The sequence below is a fragment of the Mus pahari genome, chromosome 6 (assembly GCF_900095145.1).
Source record: "Mus pahari chromosome 6, PAHARI_EIJ_v1.1, whole genome shotgun sequence".
NCBI lineage: Eukaryota > Metazoa > Chordata > Mammalia > Rodentia > Muridae > Mus > Mus pahari.
The window spans coordinates 58,870,958-58,888,966 of NC_034595.1; the positions used below are offsets into that span (position 1 = coordinate 58,870,958).

At 43.8% G+C, this 18,009-nt stretch overlaps 1 protein-coding gene across 1 annotated transcript in view; it reads right to left on the reverse strand.

Annotated features, from left to right (window-relative positions):
• Scp2 (sterol carrier protein 2) overlaps positions 1 to 18,009 on the reverse strand; it is an 88,448-nt gene that overhangs the window by 12,100 nt on the left and 58,339 nt on the right. Inside the window, exons 11-13 of the mRNA XM_029540387.1 lie at positions 15,619 to 15,772; positions 8,621 to 8,723; positions 478 to 607 (exon numbers count right to left, since the gene is read on the reverse strand). Of these exons, the coding sequence (XP_029396247.1) occupies positions 478 to 607; positions 8,621 to 8,723; positions 15,619 to 15,772 (387 nt within the window). The remainder of the gene's footprint in view (positions 1 to 477; positions 608 to 8,620; positions 8,724 to 15,618; positions 15,773 to 18,009) is intronic.

The following is an 18,009-nucleotide window of genomic DNA, read 5'->3' on the forward strand; positions in this document are numbered from 1 at the left end:
GGAGCAGGGCAGTAAGCAGCCTCTTCCACGGAGGCCACTGCGTCAGCCCCGCCTCCAGGTTCCCGCCCTGCTTGAGTTCCTGTCCTTACTGCTTTTTCATAATAAACTGTTATATGGAGGGAAATAAATCCTTCCTCCTCAAGTTGCTTTTGGCCACTGCATTTCATCACAGCAACAGAAACTCTAACCAATACACTCAGAGGGGCTGAATAACTAGACCAAGGTCAGGTTGGAGTGACAGGGTCAGAAATCCAAGCCACACGTCTGTAAATCCCACTCTAAGACTAGTATCTCTCATGTGGTGTGCCCGGCTTTGGAGGGAATGTCAGAGCCTCTATCTTCCCAAGGGTCGAACAGATCTTTTCTCAGATTTGTCACCTGTGATGCAGGCCTGTGAGAACGCGCAGGTAACTGATCTCCCGGCTGGAAGCCCTGGGAACCTGCTGCCCCTCTAGGCGAAGCCACTGTGGTACTGACCTGAATTGGGAAGCACAGACCCTTTGCCATTCTTCACATCCACCACCCAGGTAGCTTCTTTGCCCCCAGGGCCATCTTTCACTTTGAAGGCAAAAATGCCACCGATTTTCTTCACGAACTGTTCCCCTTCCTGGAAGCAGAAGTAACGTGAGGAATTACCGTCCTTAATATTTAAACAGGTAAATGATGTGAGCAGCTGAGATGGCGGGGTCCGTGAACACCCGTTTTATTTACTCAGGAGTCAGAAAGGAAGCGGCAACATCTCCCCAATCGGTCAGCTCTGTAAAGAAGGGGCAGCGGCCTGGAGCGCCTCCTGTCAGAGCCTGCATCTGCCCTGTCTAGGAGCCCGTGTTTCAAAGTCAGTTCCTTCACTTCTAACTTTGGTTCTCCGCAATCAAGACTAAAAGTGATTCTGAAGCCAATGCTTTCTTTAACAGTTCCATTCCTGTCTTAGTATAAAGGACTACATAAGCAATATTCCATTTGCCTTGTAACTTTGGATCTTGGGAGTGCAATGGCCTACTACAGAACATGTCACCGTGATCTCTAGATTGTTTCCTTCTCCTTCCCACTTCATTCTCACTCTGCTTCCTGTGTCTTCTTGAAACACGGCCTCAGACTCTGTGCTAGGCACCAAGATCACAGCAGCGAGGGAGTCAGACCAATCCAGGCTAGCAGTGCTCTGCACTGTAGTGGCAAAACCTTCCAATGAAAGGGAGCACAGGGACACAGAGCCACACAGTGAGCAATGGAAGATGACGGTGGCACATGCACCTTGCCCTAATGAAAAGCAGCACTGGCAAGACGGCTCAGTGCTTGCCTATGACCCGAGTTCAGTCCCCAGACCCATTATAAAGGTAGAACAGCTGCACTAAGCCGTCCTCGGACCTTCACAGGTGAGTCACGGCACACATACCCCCACCACATCACATACATTGGCACAGACTCTAATGGTAAATACATTTCTAGTTAAAAAGGGAAACCAGGGTCCATAGAGGTGGCTCAGTAGTTAAAAGTGGCTACTCTTCCAGAGGATCCAGGTTCAGTTCCCAGCAACCACACAGTGCCTCACAGCCATCTGTAACTCCAGCTGCAGAGGATCCGATCCCCTCTTCTACCCTCCATGGATACTTGGCATGCACACGGTACACAGACATGCATGAAGGCAAAACTACAGACTAACTTAAGAATAAATTAATTTAAAAAAAGAAAACCAAAACTGGTACAATTTTTGATATCTTAAGAAACACATTCATTGTAGACAAATTAGCAAATATGGATAAGCAAAAAGAAAACATAAATCATTTCTAATTTTATCCTATAAAGAAACATCACAGATGTTAGCAATTCCATCCTTTTTCTCTACACAATAGTTTTAAAAACTATTTAATGCTCACACTCAAAGCTTGAGGCAGACGGATCTGTGAGTTCCAGACCAGCCTGGGCTACATACATAAGTTCAGAAGAACCAGGACTCCATGAAGACACTCTGGGTCCAGCACGGTGGTATGGACAGAATGGTATATGCATGGAATCCCAACGCAAGAGGACTGAAGGTTCAAGGCCAGCCTGAGCTAACAACTGAGTCCTAGTCCAGTCAAGGTTGCACAGCTGAGAATCTAACCAAAAGGAGGTAGGAATAGTCTACTTTTCTATCCTCCTGCCTCTGCCTCCCAAGTGCTGAGATTAAAGTGTGCATCACCACACCTGGTTTGTCCTTTTCTGTTTCAATAGAGAAAAATCTTTACACGTGTGTGTGTGTGTGTGTGTGTGTGTGTGTGTGTGTGTGTGTGTGTGTGTGTGTACATTTTGGTTTTTTGACATATGGTTTTACTCTGTAACTTAGACTGATCTCAAACTGGCAGCCGCCTCATGTCTCAGCCTCCCAAGTGCTGCTACGGTTACAAGCAAGAGCATTTGTACCCAGCAACATTTTTAGCTAAATTTATTCTTAGGTATTTTTACAGTGTTCTTGTTAGTAATATGTTTTCATTGTATTTTATGGCTGAGTTATTACAGATACATAGAAAATATAGTAATCTTTTTATGCCTTTTCTGGGCCTGGCTACTTTTAAGTTTTCTTGTAGATTCTGTTTTCCTCGTCCATTTAGGACTTAATGTCCTGCAGTAATTTATATATCCAGGGTTCTTCATCCCTATTCTTTCCCTTAACAAAGATTTAAAGTGTTCACTGTATTCACACTGTAATGAGCACCTGAAACACTCAAATGCTTATTTCCCTGGAGGAATTTATATCAACTGACACCACACAGTCAACTCTGTTTCTGTGTGTGCAGAGTGCAGAACTATGGCACAGGTTTGTGTTCTCTTCTTCTGTCCCACTCTGTGCACATGTGTGTGTATGTGTGTGTGTGTGTGTGTGTGTGTGTGTGTGTGTGTGTATGTGTACGTTTACACATGAGCAGTGTAACAATAACTGAAGTATAATTCAGACCCTACAAAATGCACTTTTTCACACTACACAATTTAGTAACTTTTTTAGTGCATTCTAAGATGTGTTTGACAGTTAATCTTCAGTACCAACTTGACAGGATTTAGAATCATAAAGAAGACACGCCTTGCTGTCTGTTAGTGCATTTCCAGAGGTTTAATAGAGAAGAAAACCCCACCCCAGATGCTGGTGGCACTATCCCATGTGCTGAGCACTGGTCCTCCTCTCTGGGCTGGAGCTCTTGGCCATGGCTGTGCTATGACTCACGCTCCTGCCACCGTCCCTCCCACCATGCCCGGACGGTACCTTTCTTAAACCAGGTGCCAAAATAAACCCTTCCTTCCTTAAACGGCCGTGTCACACATGTGGCCACAATCGATGCTGAGAGCAACTAATAAACAACGTGCTACTCTCAGAACATTCTCGTGTTCTCATGTGAACTTACAGCCCTTGCAGTCAGTCGCCATTTTCTGAAACAAGCTTCTGAAAACCACAAACCTATTTTGTTTCCACAAACTGGCTTATTCTGAATATTTCCTAGAAATAGAACCATACAGTGTGCTCTTTGTGAGCAGCCCATTTCATTTAGGATGTTCTCAAGGTTCATGCTGCACTATGTATCAGTCAGTACCTCTCTCCTTTCTATGGTAAGATAAGATTCTACTGAATATGGTTATTTGTTTAACTATTTATGTTTTTTGTTGTGTGTGTGCATGTATGTTGTCTGTGTATATGCACATGTACACATGGGGGGAAGGGGCGGCCACTCATGCAGGCACAGATGCCAGCAACTGATGCCTTTCTTGTCTGTTTCCCCATTTTATTTCATTCATTCATTCATTCATTCATTCACTCATTCATTCATAGACAGGGTTTCTCTGTGTAGCCCTGGCTGTCTTGGAACTCTCTATGTAGACCAGGCTGGCCTCAAACTCACAGAGATCCACCTGCCTCTGCCTCCCGAGTCCTGAGATTAAAGGCGTGTGCCATTATGCCCAGCTTCCACCTTTCTGAGAAAGGTCTCACTGGACCTGGAGCTCAATGCTTCTGCTAGACTGGCTGCCAGCAAGCTCCTGGGACCCGCATGTGTTCTCGCCGTTTTAGAAGCCCACCGCCAGCCACACTCTGCCTTTTCACGGGTGCTCAGGGAATCCCAGCATCGGTCCTCATGCTTGGGAAGTCACGGCTTTACCCACTGAGCAGTCTCCCAAGGCCTCTCTTCCTTGTCTTCACTTTGGTTTTATGACTACTGTGGAGAGAGGCTCTTCTTCTCTTGCTTGGGTAGACAGTTAGGAGGGAGCTGCTTACCTCGGGCAACTACCAAACTTTCAAAACAGTCACGCCAATACCCCACAACCCTACCAGCACTGAATAGGGGTTCAAATGTCTCTATACCCTCACTACTGATTAGTGTCCTCACTACGTTTTATTAGTCAGTCCACTGGAGTATCAGACTTTTTCTTAAACAGTTCCTCGGTGTTCCAGAAAGCAGCCATGGGTCTTACAGCAAAGTAGCTGTTCTAGTCAGCACCCACTTTTCTCAGTAGTCGCAGGTACATTTCCTCTCAGCACTATGGATCAAATTTGAGCCAGGTTTCTTCTGGGGCCAGTGGTCAGTGACTACTTCCAGGTATGTCTGCCTCTTTGCACAGTGCCTCACAAATCAGCCAGAGCAGACACCAATGAGTTACAGCAGGAAAATCCCAGCCAGCAATTAGAAATTCTACTTCACTGCCTAAAAGAGATGTACATTATTGTGCACTTGCTGTTCCTTTTGAAGAACCAACTGACCCTCTTACAAAACCCATACTCTATGATTAATAAATCATTTTCCTTTCAAACGGGAGTGAAAGTAGGTAAGAGAGCTAAAAAGAGAAAAACACAGTTGCAAAACTGGAGATCATTCCTACCAAGAAGTCTTAAATGCCTCCTTCTGGGAGAAAAAGTACTCTCCGAGTGGACTAAAGGCCAGAGGGCAGGTGCTGCTGGGAAGGCAACAGGACAAAAAGGACGGAATTCTAAGAAGGCCCCGTGGAGCACTGCTGAGGGAGACAAAGGTGGAACTGAATCCTCCGCCAGGCTGCCTCCCTCCACTGCGAGGCAAAGAGCCCAGACTCCCTTTCTAGCCCTCCAAGCGCCGAGGAAACTGACGATCGTGGGAAGGAGACACAGACTGGGATAAGGTGGTGAAGGAGTGCAGAACTGGCATAGGCACAGTGCAAGCCTAAAACAGCCCCTCTTTGTTAGTCCCAGTAAGGAAGTCCCCCTTGACTCTCGCTGGCCGACCTGACTGCACAGTGGGTAATCTCCTACCCAATCTTCTGATGTGACCTCCGAACTAAGTCCTCATAGAATTCCTCATTTTACTGCGGACGCAATAATGAAAGGCATTCAAAACACAGCCGTGGGCTACCTCTTTCTGACTACGCTGGCAAAGATTTTTATATAATAAGCCAATACAGGTTTAGAGAAGCTGTAGAAAACAAAGCAGCTATTCCCTTTAATTGTTAGTAAGTCCGCCGAGTATTATCCCTTCTGGTGCGAGTCTGGTAGACTAAACTGTAAAATACACGCACTTAACTACCCGATTCTGTCCTTTAATTAAATGTGTTGTATTTAAAGTACAAGAGGAAATTTATAACAGCAATGCTGGATTTGCAAAATTTAGATATAATCTGATAGTTATCATAAGAGGCCAATTAAATAAGTTATGGCACATATGTACAAACATGTACAATGTTCTGAAAAGCATGTGAAGGACTTATATACATGGCCATAAAGCACACAAGTGACAAGAGAATGAGGCCATCCCCCCAGATGGCAGCCTGGCAGTCCTGCAGCTCCTATCCCAGTGCCGTGTCTGTGGCCATCAGCCTGGCTCTGCTCCAGTCCCTGAAGGCTGTTGATCATTATGAAAACCCTGGAACACTGGCTAGGCACAGTAGTCACAGTGCAGTCAGACGTCAGGAGTCCTCAGCCCTACAGTCAACTTATAAAATGTCCCAGTGTTGGCCTGTCCCTCTGTGGCTTTAGCAGGAGTGGAATGCCAGCCGAAAAGCCTTGCCTACTGTTGTTTAGTTCAGCCCATCCTCAGATGTGTGCTCTGAACTGTGACTGGAACTGTAACTGTGTCTGGTTGGATCTAAAATCTAAAATCAGTAGTGAGCTCCCAGGAGACCATTGCATTTCCGACAATGAAGTAAATACCTAATCTTGTTAGAGTACCTCTTTTTTATTGTCTTTGTATGACCTTTTTCTATCAAGAACTAATTATGGGTGTGCTGGAGAGATGGCTCAGCAGTTAAGAGCACTGGCTGTTCTTCCAGAGGTCCTGGGTTCAATTCTTGGCACACACATGGTGGCTCACAACCATCTGTAACTGTAGTCCCATAGTCTTTGCTGATACACAGATAAACATACAGACAAAACACCCATACACATAAAACAAATAAATAGATCTTTAAAAGAAAAAAGCATACTTGTTCTTGAGAGGACCTGGGTTCAATTCCCAGCACCTACATGGTAGCTACACACACACACACACACACACACACACACACACACACAACTACAGTTCATGCTGGCAAAACACCCATACGCATAAGATAAATCCAAGAAAAAAATGTTTTAAAAAATAACTATAGCAAGCTGGCGAGATAGCTCAGAGGGTAAGAGCACTGACTGCTCTCCTGAAGGTCCTGAGTTCAAATTTCAGCAACCACTTGGTGGCTCACAACCATCTGTAATGAGATCTGATGCCCTCTTCTGGTGTTTCTGAAGATAGCTACAGTGTACTTATATATAATAATAAATAAATCTTTGGCCAGAACAAGCAGGGACTGAGCAAGCAGAGTTGACCGGAGTGAGCGGAAGTCCTAAAATTCAATTCCCAACAACCATATGAAGGCTCACAAGCATCTGTACAGCTAGTGTACTCACACACATCTAATTAATTAATCTTTAAAAAACTATAACATAAAAAATAGATTTTTATATATAGTACAATAAACCCAAAATGTATCATATGGTCTTGGCTATGTAAAATTCTAGTTTATACACAAGATAATGGTATCAAATAGAATATTCATGGTAATACTTTAGTGAACTCTTAAGTGGTACAATTGGGAAATTTTAACATTTTTCTTTTTTAAAAAGATTTACTTATTTGCTTTACTTTTAATAACATATTGTTAATGAATTTAGATACAGTAGATTTTTAATTAATTATTTGTTTACTTTATATGCACTGGTGTTTTGTCTGTAAGTATGTCTGTTAGAGGGTGTCAGATTCTAATCCGAATGAATGTTCTGGCTGTGCTGCACATGTGCCTGGAGCAGTCAGGAGAGGGCACTGGTCCCCCAGAACTGAAGTTACCAACTGATTTAAGCCACTCTGTGGGTGCTGGAAACCCAACCCAGGACCTCTCCAAGAGCAGCCAGCACTCAACTGCTGAACCAACTCTGAAGCTACCTAAAAAAATGTTCTTTTCTATGTATCCATATATAACGTGAATTTTAAAAATTGGAATTCTTTTTTGCAACAAAGAAGTAGCCAATTTAAAGAAAGACTGAAAAATGCAAACAAGAAGCTGGGCAGGGTAGCGCTGGTTAAGGTAGCACACACCCATAACCCTAGCATGGGCATGGAGGTAGGAGGGCGAGGTCATCCTTGGCCACATAGTTAAAAGCCAGCATGAACTATGAGATGCGTTTCAAGGAGGGGAAAGCCAATAAATAATTCCATTTTAAAAACAATTCTGAAGAAAGGATGAGGACAAGAGAAACAACAAAAACAAATTTTGATTAAAAATCCCATTACGAGCTCTTTTCCCCTTCGTCTTCGATGCCATGTTTGCCCTCTTCCCACAATAAACTCCCATGTGGAACTGTTAAAAAAAAAATCCCATTATGAAATCAAATATTTATATGCTAAAAAAAACAGTAATGAAGAATTCTGATGTCAGGTATAGTTAAAGATTCATTTAAACTCTCCTCTGGAATGATTTTTAAATGACATCTCTTTAATTCAGAGGAAGTTATAAACCGAGTGTGTTGGCTACATTGTCAACTCACTCAGAGTTGAAGCAGAAAGACTTTGTGAGTCTGTGGCCAGCAGGCAATCTGTCTCAAAAAGGAAAAAAAAGATTGTTATCAAAATAAACGAGAACTACTTATATCTGAATTATACCCACAACTGGATATCTTCCTGACAAAGAAGACTGAAATGAAAATGATTTAAAGCATTATTTACTATAGTCTTTACATTCAAATATGGAGATGTGTCAGGCAGTGGTGGCACACGCCTTTTATTGCAGTACTCTCGAGGCGCAGGCAGGCAGATCTTTGAGCTCGAGGCCAGTCTGGTCTACACAGTGAGTTTCAGAACAGCCAGGGTTACACAGAGAAACCCTGTCTCAAAAATTAAAAAACAAAAACAAACAAAAAACAAAACAAAGCACATCTAGAGATGTGCACATTTTGAAAAGCAGTCTGACTAGAATTACAAAGAAGCCTCCTCAAACACTCGGAGTTCTGAAACAAAGTATTTTAGCACATGGTGACATTTCACCTTGTGCACCTTGAGCATTAGGTGAGATCTCCGCCTCCCAGCCCAGGCTCCGCCTCCCAGCCCAGGCTCCGCCTCCCAGCCCAGGCTCCAGGCTCTGGTAGTGTTTTATTTCCAGCTCTCACCTCTTCCAGCTTCTTCTCAATCTCCTTAAAGACAAGGCTTGCCTTGAATCCATCCCCTGCAGAGCTGGTGGGAGCAGCTGAAACCTGGTGCGTTCTGAAGGAGCTGTGGAGGGATCAGTGTCAGTTCTGGGAGTCACAGAGGTACTCAGGTTTTCAACATTTAGGTAACAGTAACTTTCAAAAAGCCCAAGGACAGAGATGTTGCAACTCTTATCTCAAGAAAACCTTCAGTAAGTATATAAAACAATTACCCAACTCCACCCCACGGCAAATATTAAGTTCTCACTAGGTGAAGCCACTCTCCTGAAACTTACAGCCAAGACCATTAACAAGCAAAAACAAGCAAACAACCAGGCATACAGTTATCTGAAGAAAAAAACCCAGCTAAGTGGCTGCTAGAGAGAGGGGTCATCTATTGTAGATAGTGGTCACAGAGATAGCCCCTCTGGGAGGTAATATTTACATTACACCTTCAATTACGAAATGAACCAGCCCTACAAAGAGTTTTGGTGGGAAGCCACGCTAGCCTGAAGGGACCCAGGTAAAGGTGGAAAAGGAAATACAGGGAGACTAAGGGAGGTACGTGGTGCCTCACACAGGTGCCTCCTGGTCACAGCAAGCACAGGAGAAAGGCAGAGAACAGAACTGGGCCTCCCTGTCAGTGGGCTGGGGTTTCTTTTTGTCTGTTTATTTATTCATTTGTTTGCAGTGCTGGGATAGAAGTCCAGACTCTTGGCATATCAGCCAACACGAGAGTACCCCCAGCCTCTTGTGGTATAGCTTTAAAGGTTCAGGGTGTAGAACAAGTGCTTAGCATGCTTAATGGCCCTAGATTAGACCACACATACACACACACATACACACACACACACACACACACATACAGAGAGAGACAGACAGAGAGAGAGAGAGAGAGAGAGAGAGAGAGAGAGAGAGACCAACCAGAGTTTCAGTTTTAAATATAATCAAAACACTGGGGCATGATCTAATTTATGTCTTTAAAAAAAAAAAAAATCTAGCCATCAGCTAGACATGGACCATAAAGACATGAGCCGGGAGACCCAGAGATCAACTAAGAGACTTCTGCAATCACCCAAGCCAGAGATAATTTAGGCAATCAGGGCTGAATTACAAGGAAGTGGGTGAGGCAGTGGGGCAGGCAATGCTGGGCCAGAGCAGGCAGGGCTGGGCTGCAGAGTCCCTTTCACCTGCGATAGGAGATAACCGCACTGCACGACACACTGTTTGTTGTTCCAAGGAGACAACCACTGATGATGACTAGCAGCACAGCTTTTAAAGCTCACGACCCCTCTTCCATCCACAAGCAGTAGGATTCTAAGCAAATCAGCAACTCCATCACATCATGCAATGGGAGCAGGGGAAAGAACAATGCCAGTGGCTTTGTGGAATTAAAACAAGAGCCTGTGTAGAAACACCTAGCACTGTGGGGCACTCAGAAATCAGGCAAAGTGTCACAGAAGCCTAGAGCAGAGAAGTCTAGGAGATAAACGCCAAGTGTGTCAAAGCACTCCCAAAAGGTCAAGTACCCAGGGGATGTGATAACACAGAGCTGGTTCTTCGGAACTGTGGACTGAATCCATCTGGACTGCGATAGCCAGGAAGGTTTGTGTGGGGTGGGATAAAAACAGAACTGAGTAATCTCGTAAAGAAATGGCGCATCCTTCTGGGTGTAAGCACAAGGCAGTCCCATACATTTTAAAAGATCTTCTCCGATATTTTAAGTGTGTTAAGATGTGCACCGATATGTCTGGCTGTATCAGAACTTGGGAGGTAGAGGCAGGAGGATTGAAAGTTGAAGATCAGGTACATAATGAGTTCATAGCCATCTTGGGCTAAATGAGACCATATCTCAAACCATAAAACAACAAACCTCCCAAATCACAAAATGTAACCATCCACACTGCTTGTAGCTGCACAGTCAGCGGTGAGACATGTTTTTAGAACGCAGCTCTTCAAGTCTCTTCATCTTCTAAACCTGAAACTCTGGAACCAGACAGATGGGTCAAGCAATTGAGGGCACTGGCTGCTCTTCCAGAGGACCCAGGTTCTATTCCCAGAACCCACACGATGGCTCACAACTGTCTGTTAACTCTAGTTCCATGGAATCCAGTTCATTCTGCAGTAGATACATGACATATGCATAAAATAATTAAGTAAATAAATCTTAAGGATAAAAACCTGCCTCATGTAGTGGCACGTGCCTTTAATCCCAACACTTGAGAGACAGAGGCCAGAGAATCTCTGTGAATTCAAAGCCATCCCAGGGCTGCACAGTGAAACCCTGTCATTCATTCATAGATAGATAGATAGACAGACAGACAGACAGACAAACAGACAGATAGATAGTTTGGCTTTAACATTTAATCATCAGTGTGCCCTTCTCCATGCTGGTCACGTCTTGACTCTATCAGGTAAATAACTATCTGGTCCTGGCAGCCCGGGAGGGTACAAAGTGTCTTGACCATGTGGCAGTCCAGATGTATTTCCAAAGGTCAGGGTTCTTGCTTGTTTGGTAAAGGTCATCATGCTACAGATTAACCAACTTTTCATCCAGATCGGGAAAAAATAAACACGAAAAATACTGTCAATATTTTCTGAGCATCCTTCCTTGCAAGTCACTTGACACATGTCCTATTTAAAGGAAACTGAATAACATAAACTGAGATATATCTCACACAAAAAGTATGTCTGCTGCTTTCTTTCTGTTTTATGGTTTGCTCTGGTTTGTCTGGCTGTGTTACCCAGGTCGGATCAAGCGCGCTTCCCCTCAGCCTCCCGAATTCTTATAATACAGGCACATGCATACCGCAATGCCTAGATTCTCACAACGCTAGACACAAAAGTCTAGTAGAAATTAAATTGTAATTGGTTTTTACTTGACTTTGGTAAAGACAAGTTTACTAAACTAAACAGATAGCGCTGGAAAGGGCTTGAAGATTAAGTTAAAGAATATTCTCGTTTGTGTTTGGAGTCCCACTGGGTAAGTGGGAAGTTCCCTATAAGGCCCTCTCGCTCTGAATCGACGGTGTCTCAGACTGGGAGTGAAGGGAGGTCATGAAACAGGAACCAGCTAACACCCAGCTTGGTTAGCTGATCACCCACAGATCTTCAGAGTTGGTGCTCCACTGTGTGTGGGGTTTTATACAGAGCTGGAGCACCTTCCTAGCACATAACCCCCTAGGTTTAATACCCAGCACAGTCAAAGCACCTAGTGTGTTCAAGGCACATACCAAGCCTTCAGAAAGTGGTGGCTCATGCCTGTAAACCCACTCGAGAGTCAGGGGCAGGTGGATAAGGCCTTCCTGGACTACACTGCAAAACCCCACCAAAACAAAGAAAATGGAGGGAGGGGATTTGGTTTTGTTAGAGGACTTTTACAACTCAATAACCCAGTTTTTACATTACTAAAGGCACTGATGGACAGTTCTCCAAGGATGATACACAGATTGTGAATAAGTAGCAGAGGAAATGGTGTTCAAAAAATGATTAGCTACTGAGGATATGTGAACCAAATTGTGAGGCATCACACCCACAAGGAGGACTGCTAATAAAAAACCAATGAGGATGAGGGTAAGGAGAGGGGAGCTTTCATACAAATGGGGTAGCATTCAGTCTTCGAAAATAACATGTTTGGGCTGGTGAGATGGCTCAGCAGGGAAGAGCAGTCGGGTGCTCTTCTGAAGGTCCTGAGTTCAAATCCCAGCAACCCATAGTGGCTCACAACCATCTGTAAGGAGATCTGACTCCCTCTTCTGGAGTGTCTGAAGACACTACAGTGTACTCAGTGTGCTTACATATAATAAATAAATAAATCTTTTAAAAAAAAAAAAGAAAAGAACATGTTCAATCAAAGAAGCCAGTCATGAAAGAATAATGCCATGTAACCTCCTTTATATAAAATATGCAGAGTAGGCAAATCTAGAGACAGGGAGTTCATGTGCAGCTGTCAAACTACAGTGGGACAGACCGGAAGTGAGAGCACTTGGGGTATGTGTTGGGGGGGGGGAGTGAAAATGTTTTAAAATTATCACCTGTTCTGATTAGAGAGGGTTATGAAATGCATGCAAAAACTGGGAAGCAAAGTTCCCGGACAATCAGCAAGTCCCTTTGACCTCAGAGCTAGCAGATAAGCCCATATGACAGGATGGACAACTGGAGGCCGTGTCAAGGGGTATTTCCCATGTTGTACTAAAAAGTCAAGGTCACTTTTCCCAAACTCCTGAGTGATACCAGAATTCAATAAGACCATTTCAACCACTTAGCCAGGGGTCTGAACTAGAGGCACAGCAAAGAAGAAAAGCCAATGCACTGGGGAAGAAATTCACAGTTCGTCCAGCAGCTGCAGTGTAGGGCAGGTGTACTCTGGTAGTTTTCTGAACTCTAAAGTGAATGCTTTCAATATTTCCTAAGTGATGAAAAGGTTAACAGGTAGTGTGATCAAAAAGTTAGAAGGCTGTTCTTTCTGGTCACCTCTCTCTCTTTGTCTGGAAAACAACCACAAAAAAAAAAAAAAAACACAAAATAAAAGTGACACCATCTACAAACCGTACTTAACTAGTTTCCTAAATTCCTGTTCTGCTAAAAACCAGTGGTGAGCATTAACGACACATAATATTACCCCTAAGTTTCTATCTAAAAATAAGCTGAACTAACATAATACACATATGTGTCTCCTGAGAAGGCCTGGCAATGGCAAGGACGAGCTAGCCAGCAGCCATATATGGTGTCTTAGCATCACTCTCCACTAAAGGAAACCAAGGCTCCTTGGGCTAGGGATGGGCCTTGGAAAGGACAAGAGGGGCTGCAGATATGGACCCAGATTTGGTTCCCAGAACCACACCAGGCAGCTTAGAACCACCTATATAATTCCAGCTCTAGGGGAATCTGGAACCTTCACTTACCTGCATATCCAAGCCCAAAAGCATGTAAATACTAAAAATTTTAAAAAGAAAGTGGAAGAAGAGATTGGACTAACTTCTTGAGCCAGAAAAGAGAGAAAGGAAGTACTACACAGAATCGTGGAGCACAAGAGTCACCTTGAGAGGGTCCCCACTGGCCAAACCAGGGGCAGTCACAACAAAATGATTGATACTAAAGGACTGTGACCTCCTGGATAAAATAAGGTCTTGTGACTTCATGCAGTGTATATGAATACTCTTAAAGACAGGAAAGGAGGGAAATTTCCTCCTTAGAGCAGAATATCAGTAATTGCAGAAGGAAAAGTTAGAAAACTATCAATGAGAACTAAACTTAAGAGTGCCTCTGTAATTCGCCTTTTTTATGGTCTCTCTGGCAAACTACAGAGGCAGCAAACAGAGCAGGGGTTGCAAGAAGGGCAGAGTAAGGGCTGCTGGAAACCTACACAAAGAAATAAAGAGCTGGCTGGGCGTGTGCTTTTAATCCCGAGACTTGGGAGGCAGAGGCAGGTGGATTCATGAGTTCGAGGCCAGCCTGGTTCACATAGAGTTCCGGGACAGTCAGAGCTACATAGTGAGACCCTGTCTCAGCGAGAAAAAAAGAACCAAAGGACTAGGGAAGCAGGTCATAGATCTGGACCTCACCTATGGTGGTAATTATACATTGCACCATTTACATGTGAGAACTTGCAGGCACACACTAAAATGGCGAAGCAAGAAACTCACTCTCTCTTATACAAGGCTAGCCTGGACTACGGTGTGAGCCTGCCTCAAAAAAAAAAAAAAAAAAAAAAAAAAAAGCTGTGGACAAACTTCCTAATTTTACTCTAAAGAAAACGAAGTACCTATGACAATTATACCAACTGTGTTGGCTTTTCATAGCTTGATTATTTTTTTCCCTAAGGGGTTTCATCTCAAGTGTGAACTGCGCGGTGTTCCAGGATCATCCGCATAGAACGGATGGATCAGATTTAGGAAGAAACAAGATTAGCCTCCTAAGGACTTTCATGGGTATTTGAAAGAAGAATAAGTTTAAGATGTTATCTTAATATTTGAAACAAAAACAAAATTCTGGGCAGAAAAAGAAGAGTGAGACCAGAGAGAGGAAAAGTCATCCTGAAGTTTGTAGAAGTTAAGACTATAGTAGATAATAGCCCCTATCCTTTGTAGGACAAACTGTATAAGTAAACGATTAAGTAACTACCAAGTATTTCACGAGAAAAAGAGCACATTCATGTTAAAAAGCTACAGGGTGGTTAAAGGAGGAAAAGAAATAGACAGTCAAGGATAATCAACTCAGAACACACCAGACCTCCAAACAGACGCTGAGGTGGTTCACTGTGAAAGGCTCACCATGAAAGAGAATAATTAAAGCAAGAGGAAAACAAAGATTTCGTGGCCTAGGAACGGTTCTCTGGTGTAAGATAAACAAGGGCAAGGGGCCAGGGGAGGGAAAGCTAGGAAGGCTCAAGAGGATATACATAGTAGCTAGAACAGGGGGTAGGAAACCAAGCACACTGAGGGACACTGGGCCTCGGAAAAGGAGGAAGAGGAACCTGGAGAGGCTGCAAGGAAATAGGAATCCCAGAGGGCTGGGGCAAGAGGCAACGACAGAGGCAGAGACTGCAAAGACGGGAAGCAAGCAAGCCACGGGAATTCCAACAGCAACGACGGCTTGATTCAGAAACACATTTGCCAGGTTCCAATGGCACATGCAGTTGGTGGCTTTTCTCTGACAGCAGCCAAGGAGAACACCAACTGTGAGAAAGGCAACCAAAAGGTGACTTGTCTACATTCCGCAGGCTTGTGGGCCAGCGCTCCTGGCTTCGCTGCCTCTTTCTGAACAAAATTTTCCCAAGGTTGCCTCGGCTTAAAAACTAAGTCTTAACTTTTAAAACCACGTTAACGAAGTAATGTCATACTTTCCCTTGAATGCTTAATCAAATTGTGGTTGGGGTTTTTTGGGGTTTTTTGTTTTTGTTTTTTTTTTTTTTAAATATGCAAGCATTACTTATTGTAAACCACGAGGACAAAAGTGACAGAACGTAGAATGTCACTTACCTGGCAGCTTCGGGAAAACCCATCCTGTAGAGGGTGACAACCACAGCTCCTCCGAGGCCTAGATTGTGCTGCAGAGCCACCTTTGCCCCGGGAACCTGCCTCTTTCCGGCTTCGCCTCTCAGCTGCCAGCAGAGCTCCGCGCACTGAGCCAGACCTGGCGAGTCGAGCACAGAGCGTCCCGGGCCGCGTTAGAGCGCAGACTCCGCCCACCCGCCCCAGCGAGCCGCTAGTTGGGACTTCCCGCCAAAGCCACGCTCGCCGCCAGAGCTTAAAGCCCAAGAGTCACAGCTAGTTCCCACGCTAAGAGAATTTGCATTTAAAAAGACTCGAGTTCAGGAAATCAACACTTGCTCTCTTCAACCCATTCTTTTCCGGTGTGTTGAAAAGGAAAACCGTGTCTAATGGTGCACACTTTTAATCCCAGCACTCGGGAGACAGAGGCAGGCGGATCTCTGAGAGTTCAAGGCCAGCCTGGTCTACAGTTTGAGTTCCAGGACAGCCAGTACCACATAGCGAGATTCTGTCTCAAAAAAAAAAAAAAAAAGTGAACAAAAAAATTTTGAGATGGGACATCTTGAAAAAACAATGAGATCAAATTGAACTCAAGAAAGATGCAGGTGATATGAAGTGGGAAAAATGAGGTGGGAGTAGGGAGCACTAAAAATATTTGAAATAGTCATAAGGAATCCTTATTTTATATTTACTTAAAATACATGTGCTACATATAAGTGTATTTGCATACATACATACATACACATATGTATATATTGTTTGTTTAAGTGACGCTATACCACTTGGGTTAATAGTGCCGTCCCACAAGCCACAGACTATCTAATAAAAAGCCCTGTGTCAGGCATGAATTGTTTGGTCCTTTGAATTGTTGGTCCAGGGAGCTCAAGGTTGATTTCATCCCAGACGTCAAAGGTAAGTGTCTATTGCTAAACACAGCACACACTTGAACACAGGATTCAAGAAGTCATGCTGGATCGAATCCAAAAGCCTCCTGGGGCCTAACTTTCATAGTACCAAAAGGTGCTACGCTATGCAAGCTAGAAGTGGGAGGAGGAACAGGATCAATAGTCCTAATCAGCTGTGGTATCTATGAACCAGAGAAATGACTAGCACAGCAAGATATCTCTAAAGGTACACTAGGGACATGTAGTCCCTCCCACCCCTAGCCCTCTGTGTAGCTTTGTCTGTCCTGGAACTAGTTCTGTAGACCAGGCTGGCCTAGACCTCACAGAGATCTGCCTGCCTCCCAAAATGCTGGGATTAAAAGCACACACTACGAGTGCCCAGCTGACCTTTATATCTTGATGGTAAATACACACACTCACACATAATTAAAGTAAACCAGGGTGGGGTTGGGGGCGACATGCTTTTAACCCCAGCACTCAAGAGGCAGAGGCAGGCAAATCTTGATCTACAGAGTGAATTCCAGAACAGCCAGGGCTATACAAAGAAGCCCTGTTTTGAATAAACAAACGAATGAATAAAATAAATAAATAAGTGAAATAAAAATAAATGTTACAAAATACTTAAATTATATGTGAAGGTATGACAGTCCTGGAGGGCAGACTCTGGCAAATGGAAGATGCTTCCGGTACAACCCTGAGTATCTGTGACAAACTTTCATAGAGAAATGGTTCCGTAGAAGAGAAAAATTGGGGGCTGGAGAGATGGCTCAGCAGTTAAGAACACTGTCTGCTCTTCTGAAGTTCCTGAGTTCAAATCCCAGCAACCACATGGTGGCTCACAACCATCTGTAATGAGAACTGACACCCTCTTCTGGTGTGTCTGAGGNTAGCTACAGTGTATGTACATATAATAAATAAATAAATAAATAAATAAATAAATAAATAAATAAATATTTTTAAAAAAATAAAATGAAGAGAGAAATTAATAAAACTACCTGTCAGTTTCTTAAATGATAATAAATGAACCAAAGAGGAAACAAAAGAACACAGCAGCAAGGCAGTGCACACACTGCAGTCGGCTGGTGTACCCAGTCTGCACCTGGCCCAACCCTCATTTATCTTTTTTCTGGAAGACTTTGGTACCCAGGGCCTTCTATATCCTAAACAACTAAAGCAACGACAGTACAGTACAGTGTCCTACTGTAAAGCAACAGCACCTGTACCCTGACACACTTTCTTCCTTTCTCCTCCCCCAACACAATATCTAGCTTTTCTATTTTCTACTGTATTATAAGCTTATGAAATCTGAGTGTTTCATTGGTGTCGTTTATTGTTGGTTTTTGAAGACAGCCCTGGCTGTCATGGAACTCACTCTGTAGACCAGGCTGGCCTCATCTGACTCACAGAGATCCCTCTCTCTCTGCCTCTCTGCCTCTCTGCCTCTCTCTGCCTCTCTCTGCCTCTCTGCCTCTCT